The 23215-nt window shown below is 38.5% G+C and overlaps 1 protein-coding gene across 1 annotated transcript in view; it reads right to left on the bottom strand.

The window, feature by feature from the left end:
• DNAH8 (dynein axonemal heavy chain 8) overlaps positions 1-23215 on the bottom strand; it is a 333448-nt gene that overhangs the window by 256777 nt on the left and 53456 nt on the right. The window contains 7 exon segments of the mRNA XM_017870032.1: positions 2061-2248; positions 5851-5986; positions 7951-8070; positions 9229-9328; positions 10805-10881; positions 14014-14211; positions 19251-19397. Of these exon segments, the coding sequence (XP_017725521.1) occupies positions 2061-2248; positions 5851-5986; positions 7951-8070; positions 9229-9328; positions 10805-10881; positions 14014-14211; positions 19251-19397 (966 nt within the window).

The raw sequence follows: 23215 nt of genomic DNA, 5'->3' as shown, positions 1-23215 counted from the left end.
ACCCAGGAGGTGGAGCTTGCAGTGAGCTGAGATCCAGCCACTGCACTCCAGCCTGGGTGACAGAGCGAGACTCCGTCTCAAAAAATAAATAAATAAAAATAAAAAATAAAATAAATATTATTTTGGTAAGAGCTAAACTGCTGCAAGACAACATTGCATAAATCTTCATGACTTTGTATTTGAAAAAGGTTTCTTAGATATGACACTAAAAACACAAAAGACAAAGTAGATAAACTGGACTTCAGCAAAATTTAAAATATTTGTGCTTCAAAGGACACCAACAAGAAAATGAAAATACAACCCAAAAAAATGGGAAAAGAAATTTGCAAATCATATATCTGATAAGGGACTAGTATTTAAAACCTAAAATGAACTTTATGATCAAAAAAAATAGACAAATACTCAATTTAAAAATGAGCAAAGGATCTGAATAGATGCTGCTGAAGGAAAGTATGCAAAAGGTTAGTAAGCACATGAAAAGGTGCTCAACAATCACCAGCCATTAGGGAAATGAAAACAAAATCAAAAGGAGATATCACCCCACACTCACCAGGAGGGCTATCATAAAAATGACAAACAATAGGCCAGGTGCAGTGGCTCAGGCCTGTAATCCCAGCTCTTTGGGATGCTGAGGTGGGCAGGTCACAAGGTCAAGAGATGGAGACCATCCTGGCCAACATGGTGAAACCCCGTCTCTACCAAAAATACAAAAATTAGCTGGGCATGGTGGCGCACGCCTGTGGTCCCAGCTACTCGGGAGGCTGAAGCAGGAGAATTGCTTGAACCCAGCAGGTGGAGGTTGCAGTGAGCGGAGATCATGCCACTGCACTCCAGCCTGGCAACAGAGCAAGACTCTGTCTAAAAAAAAAAAAAAAAAAACAGGAAAAGTTTGTAGTTTATTATATGATTGATTATAAAATTATAAATTTTGTACCACACAAATAGAGTTCATTTTCTCATTGAATACTCAGCTGTTCCATTAATGTCTGTGTAGTTATCTTATAACTCATATTTAATCAGTTCTCTATTGTTGAAGTTAGACTCTAGTCCTTTGCTATTACTAATTGTACTTGGGAAAAATGTCCTTGCATTTATATAATTTCCTGCATTCCCAAAATATATGTCCACAGCCTGCCAAGAAAAGCAAAGAAGATGAGTTAATGCAGCTTGCTATTTTAACTGGCTTTCTAAAGAAATTCTCATGTTACTTAACTCTTGCCAAACATTTTAGAAACAATGTGTTAGGATTTGAACATACTTTGATTTGATCTTTGAATCAAAGGTTGAATCAATCACCAACCCTTGACGGCAGTTTTTTTTTTTTTCTTACTCTGTCGCCCAGGCTGGAGTGCAGTGGCGTGATCTCGGCTCACTGCAACCTCCACCTCCCGGGTTCAAGCAATTCTCCTGCCTCAGCCTCCCGAGTAGCCGGGATTACAGCCGCACACCACCACACCCGGCTTCCTCATGTTAGCCAGGCTGGTCTTGAACTCCTGACCTCAAGTGATCCACCCACCTTGACCTCCCAAAGTGCTGGGATTATAGGCGTGAGCCACCATGCCCAGCAGTACATTTTAATGTCAGTTTTTGCCTGCCGTTTTCATTTTGTTAGATTTTAGTTTGACGTACTAGTGAACTTTAATTGAAATAATGCTCCTTTTTGCCTCACAATGTTGACAATCATCTCTACTTGTATTGTACTGTCACCCCACTTTATTAATTTATATCTCATAATATTCTAGGATAACTATATTATAAAATTTAATGCACAAGATCTATAAAATTACATTAATATTTTTTGAAACTTGCTATTTCGTCAGTGTCATTATCCAGAAACCTAAATCTGGTTTCTGATAATCTTCTCACTTTTTGCTTTCCATTTCCAATCTTATCTTTGGTTTGCAAGTCAGTATTTTAATTCTATCAAGAATCAACATATTAACAAATTTTCCCTCAATGCCATGAAGCATAACTGCAGGGATATGTGTATACATATATATATATTTTTTTTTAACCAAAAAGCTCCTTCAAATATAATTAGAAAACATAATCTATCTTACCTGCAAATACAGTTTGTCTGCTTTCAATTTACTTTCCAATTTTAGCAACCTCTTTGCCTGTTCTGGTACATCCAACTTCATTTTTATCATGCACTTAGTTTCCCGAACAACTTCCAAAATTTTGGGATCAAAATTAACCAGCAACTTCCCTGTTTCTGGATGTCGCACAAAAAGCGTGGCTTGTAAAGCTACAAATAAATAATGATTGACATTAACTCATTCTGAATTTCCTTTCTGCTTCCAGCTCTGTTTATGTTTCTGTCTTGCCCCCTGGAATACTAACTTCTTGAGGGCAAAGGAAATGTTTTAGATGCCCCAGATGCTAAGGCACAGCGTCTGGCACATAGTGAACACTCAAAACTCAAAACAAAGATAAATGAATGAAAAGTGTCTGCAAAGCCATAAAATCAGATCCAGGGAGAGAAACATTGACCAAGAATGGTGCTTTGTGCTATGAATTGCAATATTTTTCTGAGAGGGCTGAAGAGATCTATGTTAGTTTATCTTACGGATTATGAGTTGACCCTTGAGAAAGAACCAGAAGATGGTTAGAATCACAAAAGATGCCCCACCTCATTTCAAACTCGTTCCCACTCAGACCCCAAACTGTCTTCTTTAAAGAGGTTTATTTAAATTTAATCTCCATCCTGAATTTCTGATAATTAGACTCAATATCAGTAAGAAATATTTATTAAATACCATTGAGTTGTGAACTCCTAGAATGGAGGGAAGATGTTTTACACTACATCTCACATAAACATCATTCATATAAACAGGCATTTTCAGATATCTATTTTATTATGAATTGAAATACATAGGCCCAAGCCGTTCTTACTGGGTAGCCTTAGATTATTTGTCAGCTTAATACAAAGAACTTCTACAGGCATAATAATAAAACACTTATTATAGACTAGTATGTGCTAGTTTGAATTACATCTTGTATTAACAAACACTACGAATATGAGAATTTTATCACAATCACCACATCTTCCAAACTTCACATTGTTTTGTTGAATGTGGCCACATCAAACTTCCAGTAAAATGAAAATAGTCTGTATATCTCTTTGAAGTTAGTTGACTTTTACTCATCAGATAAAATTAGTCTTGATATGGCCCTTAATGATGCAAGTTTCATGACAATTTCAACTTAAAATTTTATCCAACTCATTTAGAATCTTTTTAAGATGTGTTAGAAATCACTTATCCTAACCGAAAACCAAGCACCGCATGCTCTCACTCATAAGTGGGAGGTGAACAATAAGAACACATGGACACAGGGAGGGCAACAGCACACACCGGGGCCTGTTAGGGGGTGGGGAGCAAGAGGAGGGAGAATATTAGGACAAATACCTAATGCATGTGGGGCTTAACACCTAGATGACGGGTGGATAGGTGCAGAAATCCCAGATCTTAAAGTAAAATAAAAATAAGTAAATAAATAAATCACTTATCCTACCAAGGAGATTCCAAAAGAACTTTTGAACAGTGAAATGAGCTTGCTTGAAAAGACAAAAAGTCAACAAGACAACTAAAATGGACCAATAACGACAGCCAGGAATTCTGCTCTGGGACAAGATGAGCATTTCATTCTATGTGAATCACCATCAGAGAAACTTTACAGAGCAACCAACTAAAGGAGGCTGATGCTACATATCTAATTATTACTACAAACTCCTATGTGTGGCTAAGTACAGTTACGTCACTAGGATAAAGGAAGCCTTCCAGAGAAATTCACTTTTCTGAAATGAAATAAAAGACATTAAAGAATTCTGATTGTTTGTTTTACTTGTGAAAGAACATGAAAGAATTATACTTAGTACTGAAAGTATGAAAGAATTCTACTTCATATTGTTTGTATGCGACCACTTCTCCTGGGTATCAATCCATTACAATGAGTATATTGCACCCAACAAGGGCCAACTGATGTTCTCAAGGGAAACAAACTCTTCGGGAAACTTGATAAAATCATTATTCATCAAGATTGTCTAATGTCTACTTATTGGACATTTTAAAAATATTTTAAGAGCTCCCAAGCATGCCAGGCATCATTCTTGGCACTATTAGAAACAGTACAGTACAATTGTTAAGAGAACGGATTTGGGAGCCAGACTATCTGAATTTGAATGAGCTGTGTGATTTTGGGCAAGCCACTTAACGTGTCAGTGCCTCAGTTTTCTCATCTGTAAAACAAGGCTAACAATAGTTCCTTGGAGGGTTGCTGTTAGGATTAAAGTAATTTGCACAATACATGTAACATGCTGAGACAAAGCCTGGCACATGGTGAGCACTGTATGAATGTTAGATATGACCACTTTTTAAAGGATATCAGATGAAACAGACATAGAGGGTAACGTTGGAATGTGTAGGGGACACAGGGTAGATCTATAAAGCAGTAAGTGTCATGAGAAAGAGCTACAGACGAAGTGTGTGGTGAGCTCTGGAGGAATTATTATTTTCTGCCAGGAAGAATAAGGAAAGGTTGTATGAACCAGGTGACTGTAGAGCTTGTTTTTGAATACGTGCAGATAAGAGAAAGGGTATTGAGGGCAGAAAAACCACCAGGAGAAAAAAAAAATTTAAGTGCACGGCATTGTAGAACCAAAACAAAACCCGTATATGCTTCAGTTGTTAAAAATTCTCTTTTGCCTTTTTCCATAGTCTGAGTTTTAAGCTCCTCTCGAAGCTCCTTGGAGAGTTTTGCTCCATAAACAGACTTTCTTTAGCGTCCACAGGGTCCTCCATATAGCACAGCACCCAGAAACAGCTGGCCTGATAAAAGTGGCTTATTAAAGGCTTACCTATGGTTCCTATTAGGGACGACACCCTGCGGGGACTGGGGCACTGTCCTCTAGGATGCAGGTATGCTGTGAATCAATGGCCGGTAGATAAGTGCTGTGTCCCCACACAGCTAAAATACATGAGTTCTGGAACCAAGAGGCAGAAGTAGGAGTGATTCCTCTCACCATCGTTCCAGCAACCCACCTGCAGAACTGGTGCTTCCTGTGCCTGCAGTGCTGTGCTCTGCTTAGGTGGAGACCCTGGTTTGGGAGGGAGAAACCTTTCTACCAAGGGACACGGTAAGGGGTCCGCCAAGATCACAGATAAGAGTTTAGGATTGAGATTATAACTAAGAGCTTAAGGTTAAGACGAGACAAAGCAGGAATCTGAACTGGCCAACCACTGAGCCTACACAAAAACAACATCCCGGAGGGCTGGATGATGGCTAAGAACCATCCCGTCTCACATTTAACTCCACCGAAAGCCTTGGCAACACATAAGCCCTCCCCCGAGAGGCACACAGACACAGTGCACTGAAACGCTTCATTTACTGGAGCTCAAATCTGAAATTAAATTCAGCAATAAAAAAAGGGAGAAAGTAAAGGAGGGACACAGCAAGGAAGGGAAGCAGGGAGAGAGGAAGGAAGGCAGGATGCAATTTTTCTCCCCAGAATGGGACTGAGATTTGAATCTATACCATGATACAACTGAATATGAACACCTTCATAAAGTCTGGAGAAATATCCCTAAAGATATTTTTACTTTCAAATACTGTTTTTCAGTGGAAAATCCTAAGTTAAGTATGTCAACTTCAAGGTTATGATCATTTTCACTTATAAAATCAGAATATTGTTAACAATTGTAAACAAGTAAACCACTGTAGCATCCCTAAATCTAAATTGTAACTATCCTAAGATTATGTGGAAGGGATGGAAAAAGTTCTCCAGAACTATGAACTCATTCAAAATCACCTAATCCCTACTTTGCAGGCTCACTGCAGTGTTATACACACCGTAATGTAACTGTGAAATCTCTCTGATCCAGGCTGTGTGATAGACCACCTCGAATTCCACCAGCACATAGGAGATCTTGTTATACTGACGGATGACAGCTTTACCGTCCGGACTTGATAAAATGTCTGAGTTTTTCTGTTTTTTTAAGGGAAAAGAAAGATTTACTTTAAAAGATTGCTGAATGTTTTTATATCCAAATAATGAAAGTATTTATATGCAAAATGATATCAAATAATTATGCTACCAGTTTAGATTCTGCCTCACAGTAAAACAGAGATACAGAAGGCCATATCAGCAGGAGGCAGAAGTAGGGAAACGTTATCAGTACATAGAGGGAAGACTGGAAAAGGAAAGAAAGGGTTTAGAGAGAGAGATGCCTCGAGCCCCACAGCCTGCCCCAGGCATTCAGAGTCTCTACCTCATTTTCTGATCCCATCCCACTGTTCTAGACAAGATATAATTGACTGATGTTCCTTGAACCGTGAGTATCAGGGCAAATTCCTAAATTCCAGCACACAAAAAAAGGTAACCATGTATCAAACAATAAAAATAAAATTTCTTAGCCAGGTGTGGTGGCTCACGCCTGTAATCCCAGCACTTTGGGAGGCTGAGGTGGGTGGATCACGAGGTCGAGGCGGGTGGATCACGAGGTCAGGAGTTCAAGACCAGCCTGGCCAAGATGGTGAAATCCCGTCTCTACTAAAAATACAAAAATTAGCCAGGTGTAGTGGCAGGCACCTGTAATCCCAGGTACTCGGGAGGCTGAGGCAAGAGAATCACTTGAACCTGGGGGGCGAAGGTTTCAGTGAGCTGAGATCGCACCACTGCACTCTAGCCTGGGTGACAGAGTGAGATTTCGTCTCAAAAAGATAAATAAATACAATAAAATAAAATTTATTGGCCAGGTACTGTGGCACACCCCTGTAATCCCAGAACTTTGGGAGGCCAAGGCAGGTGGATCACCTGAGGTCAGGAGTTGAAGACCAGCCTGGCCAACATGGTGAAACCCCATCTCTCCTAAAAATATAAAAAAATTAGCCAGGCATGGTGGCGGGTGCCTGTAATCCCAGCTACTCCAGAGGCTGGAGGCAGGAGAATCACTTGAACCCAGGAGGCGGAGGTTGCAGTGAGCCAAGACTGCGCCACTGCACTCCAGCCTGGGCGACAAACCAAAACTCCATCATAAATAAATAAATAAATAAATAAATAATAAAATTTCTTAAGGTAAAAATCAAAAGATTTAGGTTTCGATTCACATGTCAAACAGGGCCCTCCCACCACAAAGTCAATCAGCAACTGAGTCCCCCGAGTAGGGACTCAGGGTTTTAATTTTTTTTTAATATTCAGAACAATGACACAAATGATAGCAGCAAAAGAGAAACAACAGAATCTTCATATTTAATAATGCTTAAATAATACAATTACTTGCAAAACTACTGTTTTGTAGTTATGTTGTTCTATAAGCAAAAGACACGAGACCAGGCAAACCAACTCTGCCTTCTGATTCTGTCTCTTAAATAAAATTTAAGAAAACAACAAGGACAAAGAAAAGACAAACTGGCAGTCTCAGAATGCCAACAGGGCCCAACCAAGACTGTCCTGTTTTTCAGAACTCTAATAATCTTAGGGACACAGAGAATGAATCAACTGTATTATATTCCGCTCTCAGTGGCAGTTCTTCACACAGGAATACACTCTTTGGGTTTATCTCCACCTTCACTGAGTATATATCAGTGACCTATCTGCCCATGCACAGAAGTAAGCTTCCGTGCCAGGCCTGTACTTTACTGTGTTTTCAAATTTTTTATTTTTATTTTTTTAAAGGCTTTACAAGGTGTCCTGTGTTATTAAAAGACATAAAATTATAAGATTCACTGACTTTGAGATAACTGTAATTAGACTGGTTTATCTACTAAACCTGAAGGAATTGACTTTGTCTCTCTCAAGTATATTTACAAACTAAATTTTCCTTTTCTGGTAAAAGAATTGGCTCTTCGTTGGCTACTTTAGTGGACACGAATATTATAGGATACAATATATTTGTTATATTAAAATCCATATATTAAAATCCATATATTAAAATTTAATTATTGGCTTACAAAGAAATAATTGATGGGCTCACTTATCCGGCGATAGAGCTGCCTCACCCAGAGTATTTTTCCTGCTATAGGGGGCATGTTGCGAGCAAGAGGGGGGTCGTCTTTCTGAGAATGATAAAGCTGTAATTAAAAATCTGGTGTTAATGTTTGAATTCAATACAAGGGAGAAGGCAAAAAAATATATACAGTTACCTTTGTATAGTTTCATCATTATTCACATTTTATATACAGTAGGTAGCCAATAAATATGTAAACGCACATCCGAGGTAACCTGAGACTTTGAAACAATGATGTTGCCCATATACGACACTTAATTTTCTCTTCACCTTTATTTCCTATTACATGTATTTTTTTTCTGCCCTCATCCCAAAGTTCAAGGAGGTATTCAAAAGGAGCACATAGCTGCATAATATTAGTATCTGTCATAATAGTATCTAGAGCCCATATTTCTACAGGTAAAAATACTAACTTAAACGGGCTTTGCTATATACACACCAGAAAACGGTCACAAAAAGATAGTTTTTTTAACTTTTATTTTTAAGTTCGGGGTTACCTGTTTGTTATATAGGCAAACTCGTGTCATGGGGATTAGTTGTACAGATTTTTTCATCACCCAGGTGTTAAACTTAGTGTCCATTAGTTACTTTTTCTGATCCTCTCCCTTCTCCCACCCTCCAGTAGGCCCCAGTGTCTACTGTTCCCTTCTTTGTGTCCATGTGTACTCAGTGTTTAGCTCCCACTTACAAGTGAGAACATGTGGTATCTGGTTTTCTGTTCCTGCTCTAGTTGGCTTAGGTTAATAGCCTCTAGCTTCATCCATATTCCTGCAAAGGACATGATCTCGTTCTTTTTTATCTACCACCTTTTCTTTATCTAGTCTACCACTGATGGGCATTTGGGTTGATTCCATGTCTCTGCTATTGTGAACAGTGCTGCAAGGAACATATGTGCGTGTGTGTCTTTATGACAGAACGATTTATTCCTTTGGGTACATACTCAATAATGACAAAAACAAGCAATGAGGAAAGGACTTCTTATCTTATTCAACAAATGATGGTGGGATAACTGGTAAGACAGTTCAGAGCAAAGAGGTGTAAATCTGGCTGTCCAGCAATATACACTGTCAAGCACCTTCCCACCCAGAAGGGAGCGTCAGTGCTCCTTAGCAGTGAAAGATCACTCTGAAAAGCTTGGCATGAGACAATGATGGCAAATATTTTCAGATTTTTTTTTCTTTTTGTGCTAATGTGCCGTTTTATTTGTAAACATGCCACTTGCCTTCTTAGTAGCATCAAGTTCAGCCACATAGTACTGAAGAATACGCTCAATTGTGTGGTTTATTTCTGATCGAAGACAGGGAATGTTCAGCTTCTGAAATCTAAAAGCAATTGAAGCTGAATAATTAAAAACTAAATGAGAAATATACTTAAGAACTGCTGTCATAGTAAATATCCATTCATTCATTCATTTGACAAATATTCATACCAGCCCTCATTCATTGTCCTAGGATAAAGCAATGAACAAGATAGGAGGTACAATCCTAGCTCTCCTGGAACCTACAATTATCTTATGGAAAAGACAGACATCTGTCGAGAGTAACAAAAATAATTATTTAAATTACAAATGGGTCAGAAATGCCTATAACTAAGAGAGACCTAGACAAGTCTGGGGATTCAAGCAAGATAAGAGAAAATGACAAATGGATTACACGATGAGTGAGGAAATGGTTTAGCAAAGATGGAAGAGAACACATTGACTCACCTTCTGCCAGTGTTAATTCCATGCAATTCCATATAACCATATAACCATAATCATAAAAACAACTTTGTTGCTAAATGTCACTTCCATTCAGAGACTGAATGACACACAGGAAATACTAAACACGACAATATTCTGGTAATAAAATGAATTGACACCAGCACACTACAGGTAAAAAGAGAAAGAGACAGAGAGAGACAGAGACAGAAGTCGCCAAGAAAATGGTACCTGCCATCTGTGCAGTACTGTCACATGTCAAAATCATGTTATTTCTGTTTTGATTTTTTTTACAATGGTCTCACCAGGTCTCCAACATTACAGCCGTGGTACTAGGCAAAGCCAGACCCAACCCTAGATCCGCTGGCTCTCAGGAAAGAGCTCCGCAAGCATTCCTGACACAGGTCTTGAGCCCTCTCTGTGCTGGAAGGGAAAGGCTTCTAGTCCCACTCAGTCCTCTAATCTGGGATTCCCCACCCTTTGAGAGAGTAGTGCTCTTAGGATGGAGGGAAAGGAAGCTAAAGGAGAGAAGATTTCAGCTGCTCATACCACAGAAAAATGTGGGGGACAGATAACTCGGTGAGATGATGAATACGTCATTTGGCTTGGTTGTAGTAATCATTTCACTATATATATAAAAATATCACGCTGTACATCTTAAGTATACACAATTCTTTTTTAAGGTGCAGGAGCCCTCAGGAGGGAAAATGGCAAGTTTTGGAATCTATTACTCTTAGATAATCTCACTTTCAGAAATTCTTTCAGTATGTAGGAGTAAACATTATTTGTTCCCTTTCCAACAATACCTATAAAATTAACCCCTAACATATTACATGGCTGGGGGCAGGGAGGGGAACCATGAGAAATAATTTCATTTTCTTGTTGAAAGACTTTCTGCTACCAAAAAAATGCAATTAGAACATATCATTCTTCATTTCAAATTTTTACCAGTCTATTTAGTGGTAATTGAATGGTTTATGTTTGTAAGTTTTAAGGTTTACATAGGAGAGATTTCTAACAACATTTTAATTTGAAATTGTATTTTCAGATTTAAAGTTACCCCCCCTAGAAACTACACTGCTTAAAGTGTTACGAATACCTTTGAAGTAGCTGAAGAGCCTGCTGAGAAGATAAGATTTTCCCAAAACTACTGTTCATAAATGCCTGTATTTGTACCTAAAATAAAATATTAATATTTAAATGATTTTTGGTGTTAAAGACACTGGTTTTGTTGAACAACAGTTAATGCCTTTCCTACAGAATTAAGATAGCCTCAAGCCTCAAACACATCTACCATCTAAGTATCAAGAACTGCATCATTCAGTATGATGGACTTTGGCCACATGTGGCTATTGAGCACTTGAAATGTCACTACGTAGAAGCAAGATGTCTGTAAATGTAAAATACTGCCAGATTTCAAAGACTTAGTACAAAAAAGAGAATACAATATATTTCATTAATGATTTTATATTAATGACCTCTTAAAATATTTAACACATTGGGTTGAATAGAGTATTAAAATTAATTTCACCTGCTTCTTTTTACTTTTATTCATGTGGCTACTAGAAAAATTAAAGTGACAATGTGGTTTGCCTTTGCAGGTTATTACCAATCGGATATTTCTGATCTAGAGAATTTACAAAAGGAGTGAAGGTCCCTTACAAGCATTTTTCTTTGGGATATATAGAACTTCAGGTAGAATAGTATAATGACGCTATAGACACCAGGGTCAGCAGATGTCATTTGCTGACATTGCTGCTCTCAGAAACCTCTTTGCTACTGCTAAGGAAGTACAAGAAGTAGAAAATGTTCTTTCAAGAGTCCCACCATTGGTCCAGAGTGGTGGCTCATGCCTGTAATCTTAGCACTTTTGTGGGGGGAGATGGGAGGATTGCTTGAGGCCAGGAGTTGAAGACCAGCCTGGGCAACACAGCAAGAATCCGTCTCTATAAAAATATAAATAAATAAATAAATAAATAAATAAATAAATAAATATTCCCACCATCCTTAACAGTCAACTCCAAACTCCTGGTACCCAAAAGATGGAACGGAACCATTCTTTGCAAATCATTTGTATATACAGATCATATTGGTATGGTCTATTAATATATACCACACCCATGAATCAAACATTGGAAAAGGAAGAAAAATTAAAACACTGATGCCTCAAGTAAATTATTTAACTATTAAAAGGTTAATATTGCTCTAAATTTACTGAAAGCTAAAATTTGAATCTAAGACCACAATAAAGCCTTTATAACATATGATCTTTCTTAATAAATCATAAAAAGAATTTAAGAGATAACAAGTTTTTCAAAAATTCCCATTGCCATAAGGATTTAACTTTCAAAGCATTTTAGAAGGAAACTCCACCCTACCTAACCAGCCAAACACTAAAAGTAATAATTAAAATATAATATATCTTAGCATCAAAGAGTCTAACTTTCAAAAACTGAAAGGAAATCCATGCCAAAAACAAAATGTGTTATCGTTAGAGTGGGTAGAATTTTAGGATCTTTCTTATGTATTTATATTGCCNATTATTTAACTATTAAAAGGTTATATTGCTCTAAATTTACTGAAAGCTAAAATTTGAATCTAAGACCACAATAAAGCCTTTATAACATATGATCTTTCTTAATAAATCATAAAAGAATTTAAGAGATAACAAGTTTTCAAAATTCCCATTGCCATAAGGATTTAACTTTCAAAGCATTTTAGAAGGAAACTCCACCCTACCTAACCAGCCAAACACTAAAAGTAATAATTAAAATATAATATATCTTAGCATCAAAGAGTCTAACTTTCAAAACTGAAAGGAAATCCATGCCAAAAACAAAATGTGTTATCGTTAGAGTGGGTAGAATTTTAGGATCTTTCTTATGTATTTATATTGCCCAGGTTACATGCAATGTAGTTTTAAAAGAATTTTTTAGGCTGGGCGCGGTGGCTCAAGCCTGTAATCCCAGCACTTTGGGAGGCCGAGACGGGCGGATCACGAGGTCAGCAGATCGAGACCATCCTGGCTAACACGGTGAAACCCCGTCTCTACTAAAAAATACAAAAAACTAGCCGGGCAAGGTGGCGGGCGCCTGTAGTCCCAGCTACTCGGGAGGCTGAGGCAGGAGAATGGCGTAAACCCGGGAGGCGGAGCTTGCAGTGAGCTGAGATCTGGCCACTGCACTCCAGCCTGGGCGGCAGAGCGAAACTCCATCTCAAAAAAAAAAAAAAAGAATTTTTTAAATACATGAGGAAAACATCTGATTTTTCACACTTTCATGGCAAGGATATCAGACTTAAAAAGTGTACAAAGTGTATTCTTATCCCTGCTTGTGTCTCCAGGAAATTCTGCAGCAAGAGGAAACCATTCCTTTGGGCTAAACGTAGGTTAACAGTAGTTTCAGTTAACAGTAGAGAGCAACTGAGGTCATATAGCCCAAAAGGTGAGAGAAAAACATCTTACAGTCTCATCTGATATACTTTCTGACTACCCGTCATCCATCTGGTGTCCCTGAATCTATGACACACAGGATAGGAACGCCTCTTCAGAGCTGCCCTCTATAGCGGCAGAGAGAATGTAGGCATAAAGCATAAGGCCACAGGGAGAGTGATCCATCTTCCTAATCTGTTCTCAAATCTTATCACACTTGATAAAGAATAATGTTTACAAATTCTCTCTTGAGCTGGAAAAATAATATTGGCTCCTTAGCACAAGAATCAAATACAAATTTTAATGTAAATTAAAAATGAGACCAGGTGCAGTGGCTCATACCTGTAATCCCAGCACTTCGGGAGGCTGAGGTGGGTGAATCACCTAAGGTCAGGAGTTCAAGACCTGCCTGGTCAACATGGCGAAATCCTGTCTCTACTAAAAATACAAAGATTAACCGGGCGTGGTGGCACGTGCCGGTAATCTCAGCTACTCAGGAGGCTGAGGCAGGAGAATCACTTGAACTTAGGAGGTGGAGGTTGCAGTGAGCCGAGATCGCTCCACTGCACTCCAGCCTGGGTGACAGAGTAAGACTCCATCTCAAAAAAAAAAAGAATCCTAGCTATAAAAGCCCTTTGGGCTTCTAGTTATTCTCTGGTGTCTTTTATTAAATATGCTCATTATTCATTAAAAAAACAAAACCTTTAGTGGAGTAGTTTAAAAGTTACACTGCAAATATGTTTGATCAATGTGAAAGAGGAACTTAAAATAAATCATAAATATAGAAACATCATATGTAAATATTTACAAAAAGTACTGGATAGTACTATCGACTACTTTTCAGCTTTACTAGGTAAAAATAAGGTATAATTACTTACCTCTAAACCACTGATTTTTGTCATGAATTCTAAGAAATCTGTGTCAAACTCTGTCCTTCTTGGATCCAGAATGTCATATTGCTTTTTCTTAACCCCTTGGTATATATTTCTGAATTTTATTGCCATAATATCTATTCCTTCTATGGTAGAATTACTCAAGGTTGAGTATGTTTGCACAATAGTTATCATTTCTGTAATCTTAAAAAGAGAAATGTTATTTTGTTTTTTTAAATGAGATAGTAGGCAACTTCCCTAAAATAAGCTCTTAATGAATCATTGATATAAAACACAAACCATTAAACAGGACCTAGAATAATTTAGCTAACACCAACCAGAGGAGATAAAACAGAAGACAAATCTGTCATCCGTCATTCTTACTTCTTAGACTAAGACAGAAGATGTTAGAATCCAGAGAGAGTTCACAACCTTTTTCAGAGTTTAATCACCTTTTCTTTCAAGGTTGGCAGGGAACTTGACTAAACAGCTTCATTCTGCGGTCTCTTGAGGATTTTCTGAAAATCATTTCACTGGATTACTGGACTCAGAAGTCCTACCCTGCTTTTTGGCCCTCACTATAGTTCTGACAATTAACATTGGCACATATCCACCTGTGTTCCCTCTTTGACGCCTGCGTTCAGGTAAAAGTCTGGCCCAAGAAGCTTGAATAATGGCAGCAATCATTCCCGACCGGTGATGAGACCTGGGAAACCCTCACAATGGACTTTATTTCAGAAATGGCTGCCTTTGTCTCAACCTAACACCACCTACTTCACCAAAACAAACAAACAAAAAACTCATGTCCACAGGCTACTCCTTACTCTTCCCCATTTTGACTTCTGCTTTAGAGAACAATGCTCAATCCTCTCCAGGGCTGGCCCCTTTGTCCAATGGCCAGAAAGGAAATAAACCTGTTTTCAGAGAATCTTCCAAATACCACACACACCATAAAGACAACACCACTGATCCTCCTACACAGCCAGCAGAATTCACATGAATCCCCGTGTATGGTCACCCAGAAGGACTATTTTCAAAGCAACTGTTGCTCTTACTCCACTATTTCCATACACTTCCAAAAACTACTATCATCCTAGAAGCCACTGCAAATGTGGAGGAAATAAAGGCCACTGGGATTTACAGCATGTTGCGCATGCTCTATATAAACACAGGAACTGTCTGAGTCTCCTCCTAACACATGTGCTCCACTCAACTACTTTAAAGAGCAAAAAGCAAACTACTACTGGCTTACTCTGTTATTCTAACCTGCTAAGACTGTTTCCTTTACCCTTACCTCATTACTCTACCACCTGGCTCCAACAGCCAGAGACCGGGAAAAAATTCCTGTCACTAACACGTCCTCTATTTTGTTGATTGGTTGGATGAGGGGTCATCTGAGGCAGACATGGTGGTCAGTCCCATGCTTGCCCTTCAAACTTAGCCAGTGGACCCTCTGTCCCCATACCACACAGAGCAACATAAAGCCAGCTGTAGGAATCAACCAAGGCCATGCTCCTGCTAGTTTGTCCTGGCCCTGACTTTTTCAACATCTCTCTATCAATGTTCAATCACTCAGTACTCACCACCAATATATAGTCTCTCCTCTGGCTCACCAACCTTGCACCCTTTCCAGTTCTCAACTTGCTGTGATTCCCTCATCTCGGCGTCACCATGAGTGGAGACCCTACCTCACGTACTAGCTCCAGATCCTCAAATCTCCCCCAGCAGTACCAGCTCTCCAACTTTTCTCTTCTCTCCCACAAATGTTCAGGGTGAGAAGAAAACAAAACTGAAGATAGAGCTCTGGAAAACACCAATATTCACCAAAATTTACATGGCAGGAAGAGGAAGAAGCAAAGACTATTGTACACATTTCATTCTGGCATACTCAATGCACCATCAAGTCTATACCTGTCATAAAAAGGTGTGTTTCAGACATCCTAACACTGACATACTAGAGCCTTCTTCACTTACTCCTCGAAGGGCCCCAACATATCTGCCTAACTCTGAAATCTCAGCTCTCCAACCCCAACCTCAGTCTTGTCTGCCCTTTGACTTTGCCACTTGGTCATTCTGACTTCAAATCTCAGCTTTCCCTAATAGGCTCTTAGTGCACCCTTCCGGCTCTCCTTTTCGTCTGTGTAAGAGTTCACAAGGGTAGTCAAACAGTGGCCCCTTCCATACCCTACTCATCAGAGGAAGCCCACCTAGGCAGCTCGGTAACCATCTCTTGTGGATTATGTAAAATCCTGGACACACTTCAGGGTTAAGTTTGACAGCCCCACCTTTGAGAGTGGACACCGATATCCACCAATTATCCAATGGGAAAAATGCCAGTCTGTCAAGGCATTCTTAGTACAAGGGAGTTGGGACAACCTAGCAATCAGGATGCATTTTAGGTAAGGCCTCTAGGGAGTGCTACCTCAGCTCTGGTTGCTGAGCACTTGTGGCTTGAAGTTGTATTCTTCAAACCAGAGGCATGGCTTCTCCAGAGACCAGAGTGGGTGCAGCTGATGCAGCTGGTCATTACAGACCACTTCCTCTAGCGTCAGAGGAATTCCTGGGCTGCTATTTCACAGACGGATGACCATTCTATCAGCATTAGACCCACCCGCAAACATCTTTACCACTAATAAGGTTGAGTCCTGAAACTACCAATTTCAAAATGGCACCCAGGTTGGCAAGGGTTCTGGCTCCTGGAAAATAAGGGTAACCGAGACCCACCTCCAGGTTTATGCTCTAGTGGAGTCAGAACATTAAGCATCTTTGTCCTAACCAGTGAGACCTGTGTATTAATTTGACTTGTTCTAGTAGCCTAATTGAACATTTGCCCCCCAAAAATCCCTACTGGCTGAGCACAGTGGCTCATGCCTATAATTCTGCACTTTGGGAGGCTGAGGAAGGAGGACTGCTTGAGGCCAGGAGTTCAAGACCAGCTCAACAACATAGCAAGACCCCATCTCCACAAAAAAAACAAAAATTTAATTAGCTAGGCATGATGGTACATGCCTATAGTCCCAGCTACTCAGGAGGCTGAGGAGTTCAAGGCCAAAGTGAGCTATGATCACGCCACTGCACTCCAGCCTGAGTAAAACAACAGGACCCCATCTCAATTTTTTTTAATTTAGTAAATAAAAATAAAATGTTTTTTAAAATCTATTGTGCATAAAACAGCCCTGTATAACAGCTCCTTAGATATGACATCAAAACACAAGGAAAACAAAGAAAATGTGATACATTGAACTTCATTAAAATTAAAACTATCATACTTCAAAGGACACCATCAAGAAAGTGAAAAGATAACCCAAAAATAAGAGAAAATACTTGTAAATCATATATCTGATAAGGAAGTTATACCCAGCATATATAAAGCACTCCTACAACTCAACAACAACAAAAAAAGACAAATAACTCAGTTAAATATATGCAAAGAATTTGAATAGATGTTTTTTCAAAGAAGATATACAAATGGGCAAAAGCACATGAAAAGATGCTCCACATCATTAGCGATCAGGGAAGTGCAAATCAAAACCTCAATGAGACACCACCTTATACCCAGTAGAATGGCTAAATTCAAAAGGACAGGTAATAACAAGTGTTGGCAAGGATGTGAAGAAATCACAAACCTCATACTTTGCTGGTTAGTTGGGGTTATCAACAAAAAGTTAAACATGGATTGCCATATGACCTAGCAATTCTGCTTCTGCACATATACCCAAGAAAAATGACAACATATGCTTACACAAACTCTTGTACACAAATGTTCATAGCAATATTATTCATAATAGCCAAAAAGTGGAAATAATCGTAATGTCCATCAACTGATGAGTAGAAAAATAAACTGTGATATTATCCATACAATGGAATATTCTTCAATGATGAATGGAATGAAGTTCTAAAATATGGTATAATACAAAAAATTAGCCAGGTGCAGTGGCAAGCACCTGTAGTCCCAGCTACTCGGGAGGCTGAGGCAGGAGAATGGCGTGAACCCGGGAGGCAGAGCTTGCAGTGAGCAGAGATCACGCCACTGCACACTCCAGCCTGGACGACAGAGCGAGACTCCGTCTTAAAAAAAAAAAAACAAAAACAAAAAAACAAAAAAAAAGGTATAATATAGATGAGCTTTGAAAACATTATGCTAAGTGAAAGTAGCCACAAAAGACCACATATTATATGATTCCACTTATACAAAATGTCCAGAATAGGTACATCTATAGAGAAAGTAGATCAGTGGTTGCTTAAAACTGGGGAGAGGAGAGAATGGGGTATGACTGATAATGGGCACAAGGTTTCTTTTAGTGGGAGTGAAAATGTTCTAAAATTAGATTGTGGTAATGACTGCACAGCCCTGTGAATATTCTAGAAAACATTCACTTGTACAGTTTAAGTGGGTAAATAGTATAGTATATTAATTATGTCTCAATAAAGCTGTTAAAGAAACAAATTGAAAAAAAACAGCATCAAAGAAGTATGTATGAAGGATCCCACTCAGCAACTTGGTTCTGTTCATTACTCATACTTTCCTGTCCTGGCTTGATCAGGAAGTTACTAATAAAAATAGGCTTCCAAACACGTCTAGGTCTTCAACCTATGTAATGTCCCGCATTACTTTCCAACAAATGATGAACAAGATTCTAAATACTAGGAGGATCCAGGGAACTAGCGAAGTTGGGGGAAGAATACCTAAATGAGATCTTTACATACTTTTCAAAGGATGACTCCAAGAAGTCGCTGATATGGGCTGGCCTATATCCCCCGAAATAATGTCACTCCTTTCCAACCAGTCCTAATAAATGAATCAAACCTATGTCTGTCCAGCAAAGATACCACCCACACCATATACACTGGCTCAGAAAGAGGACATGCTTATACATCCAGAGATTCCACAACTACTGACTTCCACCAGGCTTTGCAGGTATTTCATCTCATACTTTTTCTCAGCCTAATATAATTGTTAAGAGCAGAGCCTTTTAAGCTGAAGTTCCATAGGTAGAGATAAATTGAGGTCTTGAGAGATATGAAAGTTGACCATAGCGCTTATGTTACTGGCATAAGGCAGTAACCAGGAATGAAAAAATAAGTTATAATAAAATGCAGTGACCTGTAAGTAATATTAGACGAGTCATAACAATAGTGAGACAAGATATCAGGAACAATAATTCTCAATGGCACTACATAAAATACAAAATCACCAAAAAGGTGTGGTGTGGAGTGGGGTATGATGACTGCATAATGCTTACCTTCTCCAGTCGTTTGCAAAAAGCTTCAAATTTTCCAAATATATACATTTCTGAAACCTCAAAAGATTTTTCCCCTGAGGATTCTAAAATCTGTTTCCTTGTTTTATGAAAAGATGTCTGATATTCCTTGAAGAGAAAAATGCAGTCCTACGAGAAAAGTAAAAGAAACGGGGAAAAGAAAGTGAGACATTTGTTCAGGAATCGAAAATTCAAAAACTCTACCCTCACACAGAACTGATCAAACTGTGAAAATCTGTATAGTTTTTTTATTTATACCATATTTTCATCCTCATTTCAACCTCACTTTTCTTCATCCTCACTGTTTTCCTTTAACTCTTATCCTACATCAAAGCACACCATATACTATTTGTTTTTACACTTTCATGACTAATTAGAACTCCCAAGAGGTCCAGAAACTATCTATCAAGATATCTCTATTCAGTTCGCATCCATCTTAGAATGAGCATTCTTTATGCACAGGCATATAAAATATGAAGTTTCTGTCATACAAAGCTATCATCTGACAATCATTTTTCCAAAAGAAAGTCATAAAGTCTTTGATGAGTACATTGCTGAAATCCTAATTATTTGACTACAGATATACTGGCCTGGTTTGTGAACGTAATAGAAATAAAAAGAGAATATGGTTGCTGGGTACAGTAGGAATCAACTATCATGTCAAGCTAACATTTCCTAAACACCAAATCTTTTTTGTAATGTTAAACTTTTTTGAAACCATCAATAGCCAGCCAAATCTTTATCATAACGCCATTTCTCAGATTCTGACTCTTCTGCCTCCTCTCGCCCATATAAGAACCCTTAAACATTGGGCCCACTTCGGTAATCCCCATATCAGCTGATCAGCACTTTAATTCCACCTGCAACCTTAATTACCCCTTGCCATATGTAACATAACCTATGGATATGTTCTAAGGATAAGCACACAGACGTCTTTGGGGGCCGTTATTCTGCCCAATGAAGCCACTAAATCAGACTTTCTGCAAGTGAGACTCAGAAATCTACATTTTTAACTAGTTCTCCTATAGTGATTCCTATAAATATTCAGATTTGAGAATAATTGGTCTCATTCTTTCCTCTATCACAATCTCCAAAACAATTCTCATTGCTCTCGTTGAGGTATCTGATTATTTTTCACTCATTCAACAAAAACGAGTTGGCTTTAGGGAGCTAGGGGAGGGATAGCATTAGGAAAAATACCCAATGTAGATGACAGGTTGGCAGGTGCAGCAAACCACCATGGCATGTGAATACCTATGTAACAAACCTGCACATTCTGCACATGTATCCCAGAACTTAAAAGTATAATAAAAAAAAGTTTTAATGAGTTGGCTCTGAATAACAGTTCTCAGATAAGATTCTGAATAACAATTCTCATTGTTTCCTCCAACTCATATAAAAACTATTCCTAAAAAGTATACACTGAAAGTTTCCTAAAAACATTTCAGATGTAATAGAAACATTGAACTAGAATTAAGAAAATCAAGTTCCCATTTCTAATTCAGTCAGTAAATGGCTAGTAATCTTGAGGATCTTAAAAGAATAATGAGACTACATTGCTAAATTCTATGTAAAGAGTTATGGTTCCTGCCAATTGGCAAACTTGGGGGGAGTAATTTCTGACTCCTATTCCCAAAAATAATGTAAGAGAAACTCTAGAGGAAAACATGGAATCCTGCAAGTAATAACAAAAACAACAGAAATGAGAAACTCCTAGGAAGATGATAAGTTGTTTTGAATCTGGGAATGAGGGGAGCAAGAATGATTAGGAAAACAGAAAGAAGATAAAGAATATTAGCAAATAAGGGGACATCTTATATAGTAAGACAAAAATTAGTAAGAGAATATTATCAACATTAAGTCAATAAATTACAAATTTTAGACAATTAGGGGAAGTTCCCCAAGAATATCAACTTACTAAAACTGACTCAAAAAGAAATAGAAAGTATAGTCAAATAGTTTTTTTAATAAACAGGTCAGGTGTGGTGGCTCATGCCTGTAATCCCACCACTTTGGTAGGCAAAGGCAGGATGATTGCTTAAGCTCAGGAGTTTGAGACCACCTGAGAAACACAGCAAAACCTTGTCTCTACAATAATAAAAAAATTACCCGGGTGTGATGGCATGCACCCGTGGTCCCAGCTACTTAGGAGGCAAAGGTGGGAGGATCCCTTGAGCCCAGGAGGTCAAGGACACAGTGAGCTTGATCATGCTACTGCACTCCAGCCTGGGTGACAGAGTGAGGCTTTGTCTCAAAATGAACAAGTAAAATAAATAAATAAGCAATAGTATATTTGCAAAGCATATATATGATAAGGAATTAATATCCGGAATATATAAAGAAATCCTACAACTCAACAACCACCACCAAAAGAAACCAAACAACCCAATTCAAAAATGGATAAAGGGCCTAAGTAAATATTTCTGCAAAGATGTACGAAGGGCCAATAAGCATATGAAAAGATGCTCAGCCATCACTAGCCACTAGGGAAAGCAAATCAAAACCACAATGAGATGTCACTTCACTCCATACACATTAGAATGGCTCTTATCAAAATGACAGAAAATAAAAAGTGTTAGCAAGGAAATGAAGAAATTGGAACCCTCCTGCATTGCTGGTGGAAATGTAAAATGGTGCAGCCACTGTGGAAAACTGTTTGGCAGGAACTCAAAAAGTTAAACATAGAATTACCATATGACCCAACAATTTCCTTCTAGGAATACACCCAGCAGAACTGATAGCAGGGACTCAAACAGATACTTACACACCAATGTTCATAAGCACATAATTCACAATAGCCAGATGTGCATCAGCAGAGGAATGGATAAAAATATATGGGCTATACATACAATGGAATATATTACTCAGCCATGAAAGGGAATGAAATTCTGATACATACTAGAACATAGATGAAAATATTACACTAAGTGAAATAAACCAGACACAAAAAAACAAATATTGTTTAACTCTACTTATTTGAGGTACCTAGAGTAGGCAAATTCATAAAGACAGACAGTCAATACAAGTTACTAGGAGCTAGGGAAGAGAGTTTGGGGAATCTATTTATTTATTTTATTTTTTCTGAGATGGAGTTTTGCTCTTGTCGCCCAGGCCGGAGTGCAATGGCGCCATCTCGGTTCGCTGCAACCTCCACCTCCAGGGTTCAAGTGATTCTCCTGCCTCAGGCTCCTGAGTAGCTGGGACTACAGGAGCCTGCCACCACGCCTGGCTAATTTTTGTATTTTAGTAGAGACACGGTTTCACCATGTTGGCCAGGCTGGTCTCGAACTCCTAACCTCAGGTGATCCGCCTGCCTCAGCCTCCCAAAGTGCTGGGATTACAGGTGTGAGCCACCGTGCCTGGCCTGAGTTTGGGGAATTATTTAATGGCTACAGAGTTTCAGTTTAGAATGATGAAAAAGTTCTGAAATGGACAGCAGTGATGGTTGCAAAACATTGTAAATGTAGTTAATGTCACTCAATTATATGGTTAAAATGGTAAATTTTATGCTATTTTTATCATAATTAAAAATTTTTAATTATACAAAAGAGAAGCAGAAAATTAAAATCTTTTCACAAAGAAAATGCTTAACAGATGAGCTCTATCAGACTTGCTTTTTGTTCAGTATTTCCAGTTTTATTTTTTTCCTGATTTATTGAGGAACAATTGACAAATAAAAATTGTATATATTTAAGGTACACAAAATGATGTTTTAAAAGATGTATACATTGTGAAATGTTTACCAAAATCAAGCTAATTAGCATATCCTCACCTCACATAGTTACTTTTTGGGGTGGGGGGTGTGAGTTACTTTTCGGGGGGCGGGGGGTGTGACCTACTTTCTTAGCAAATGTCAAGTATGCAATACATGGTGTATGCCAGCTACTAGGGAGGCTGAGATAGGAGGATGGCTTGAGCCCAGGAGGCAGAGGTTGCATTGAGCTGAG

This window comes from Rhinopithecus bieti, unplaced genomic scaffold (genome assembly GCF_001698545.2).
Source record: "Rhinopithecus bieti isolate Rb0 unplaced genomic scaffold, ASM169854v2 scaffold_4553, whole genome shotgun sequence".
NCBI classification, from domain to species: domain Eukaryota; kingdom Metazoa; phylum Chordata; class Mammalia; order Primates; family Cercopithecidae; genus Rhinopithecus; species Rhinopithecus bieti.
The sequence above is the reverse complement of the archived record's forward strand: the minus strand, read 5'-3'. Positions and strand labels throughout refer to the sequence as shown.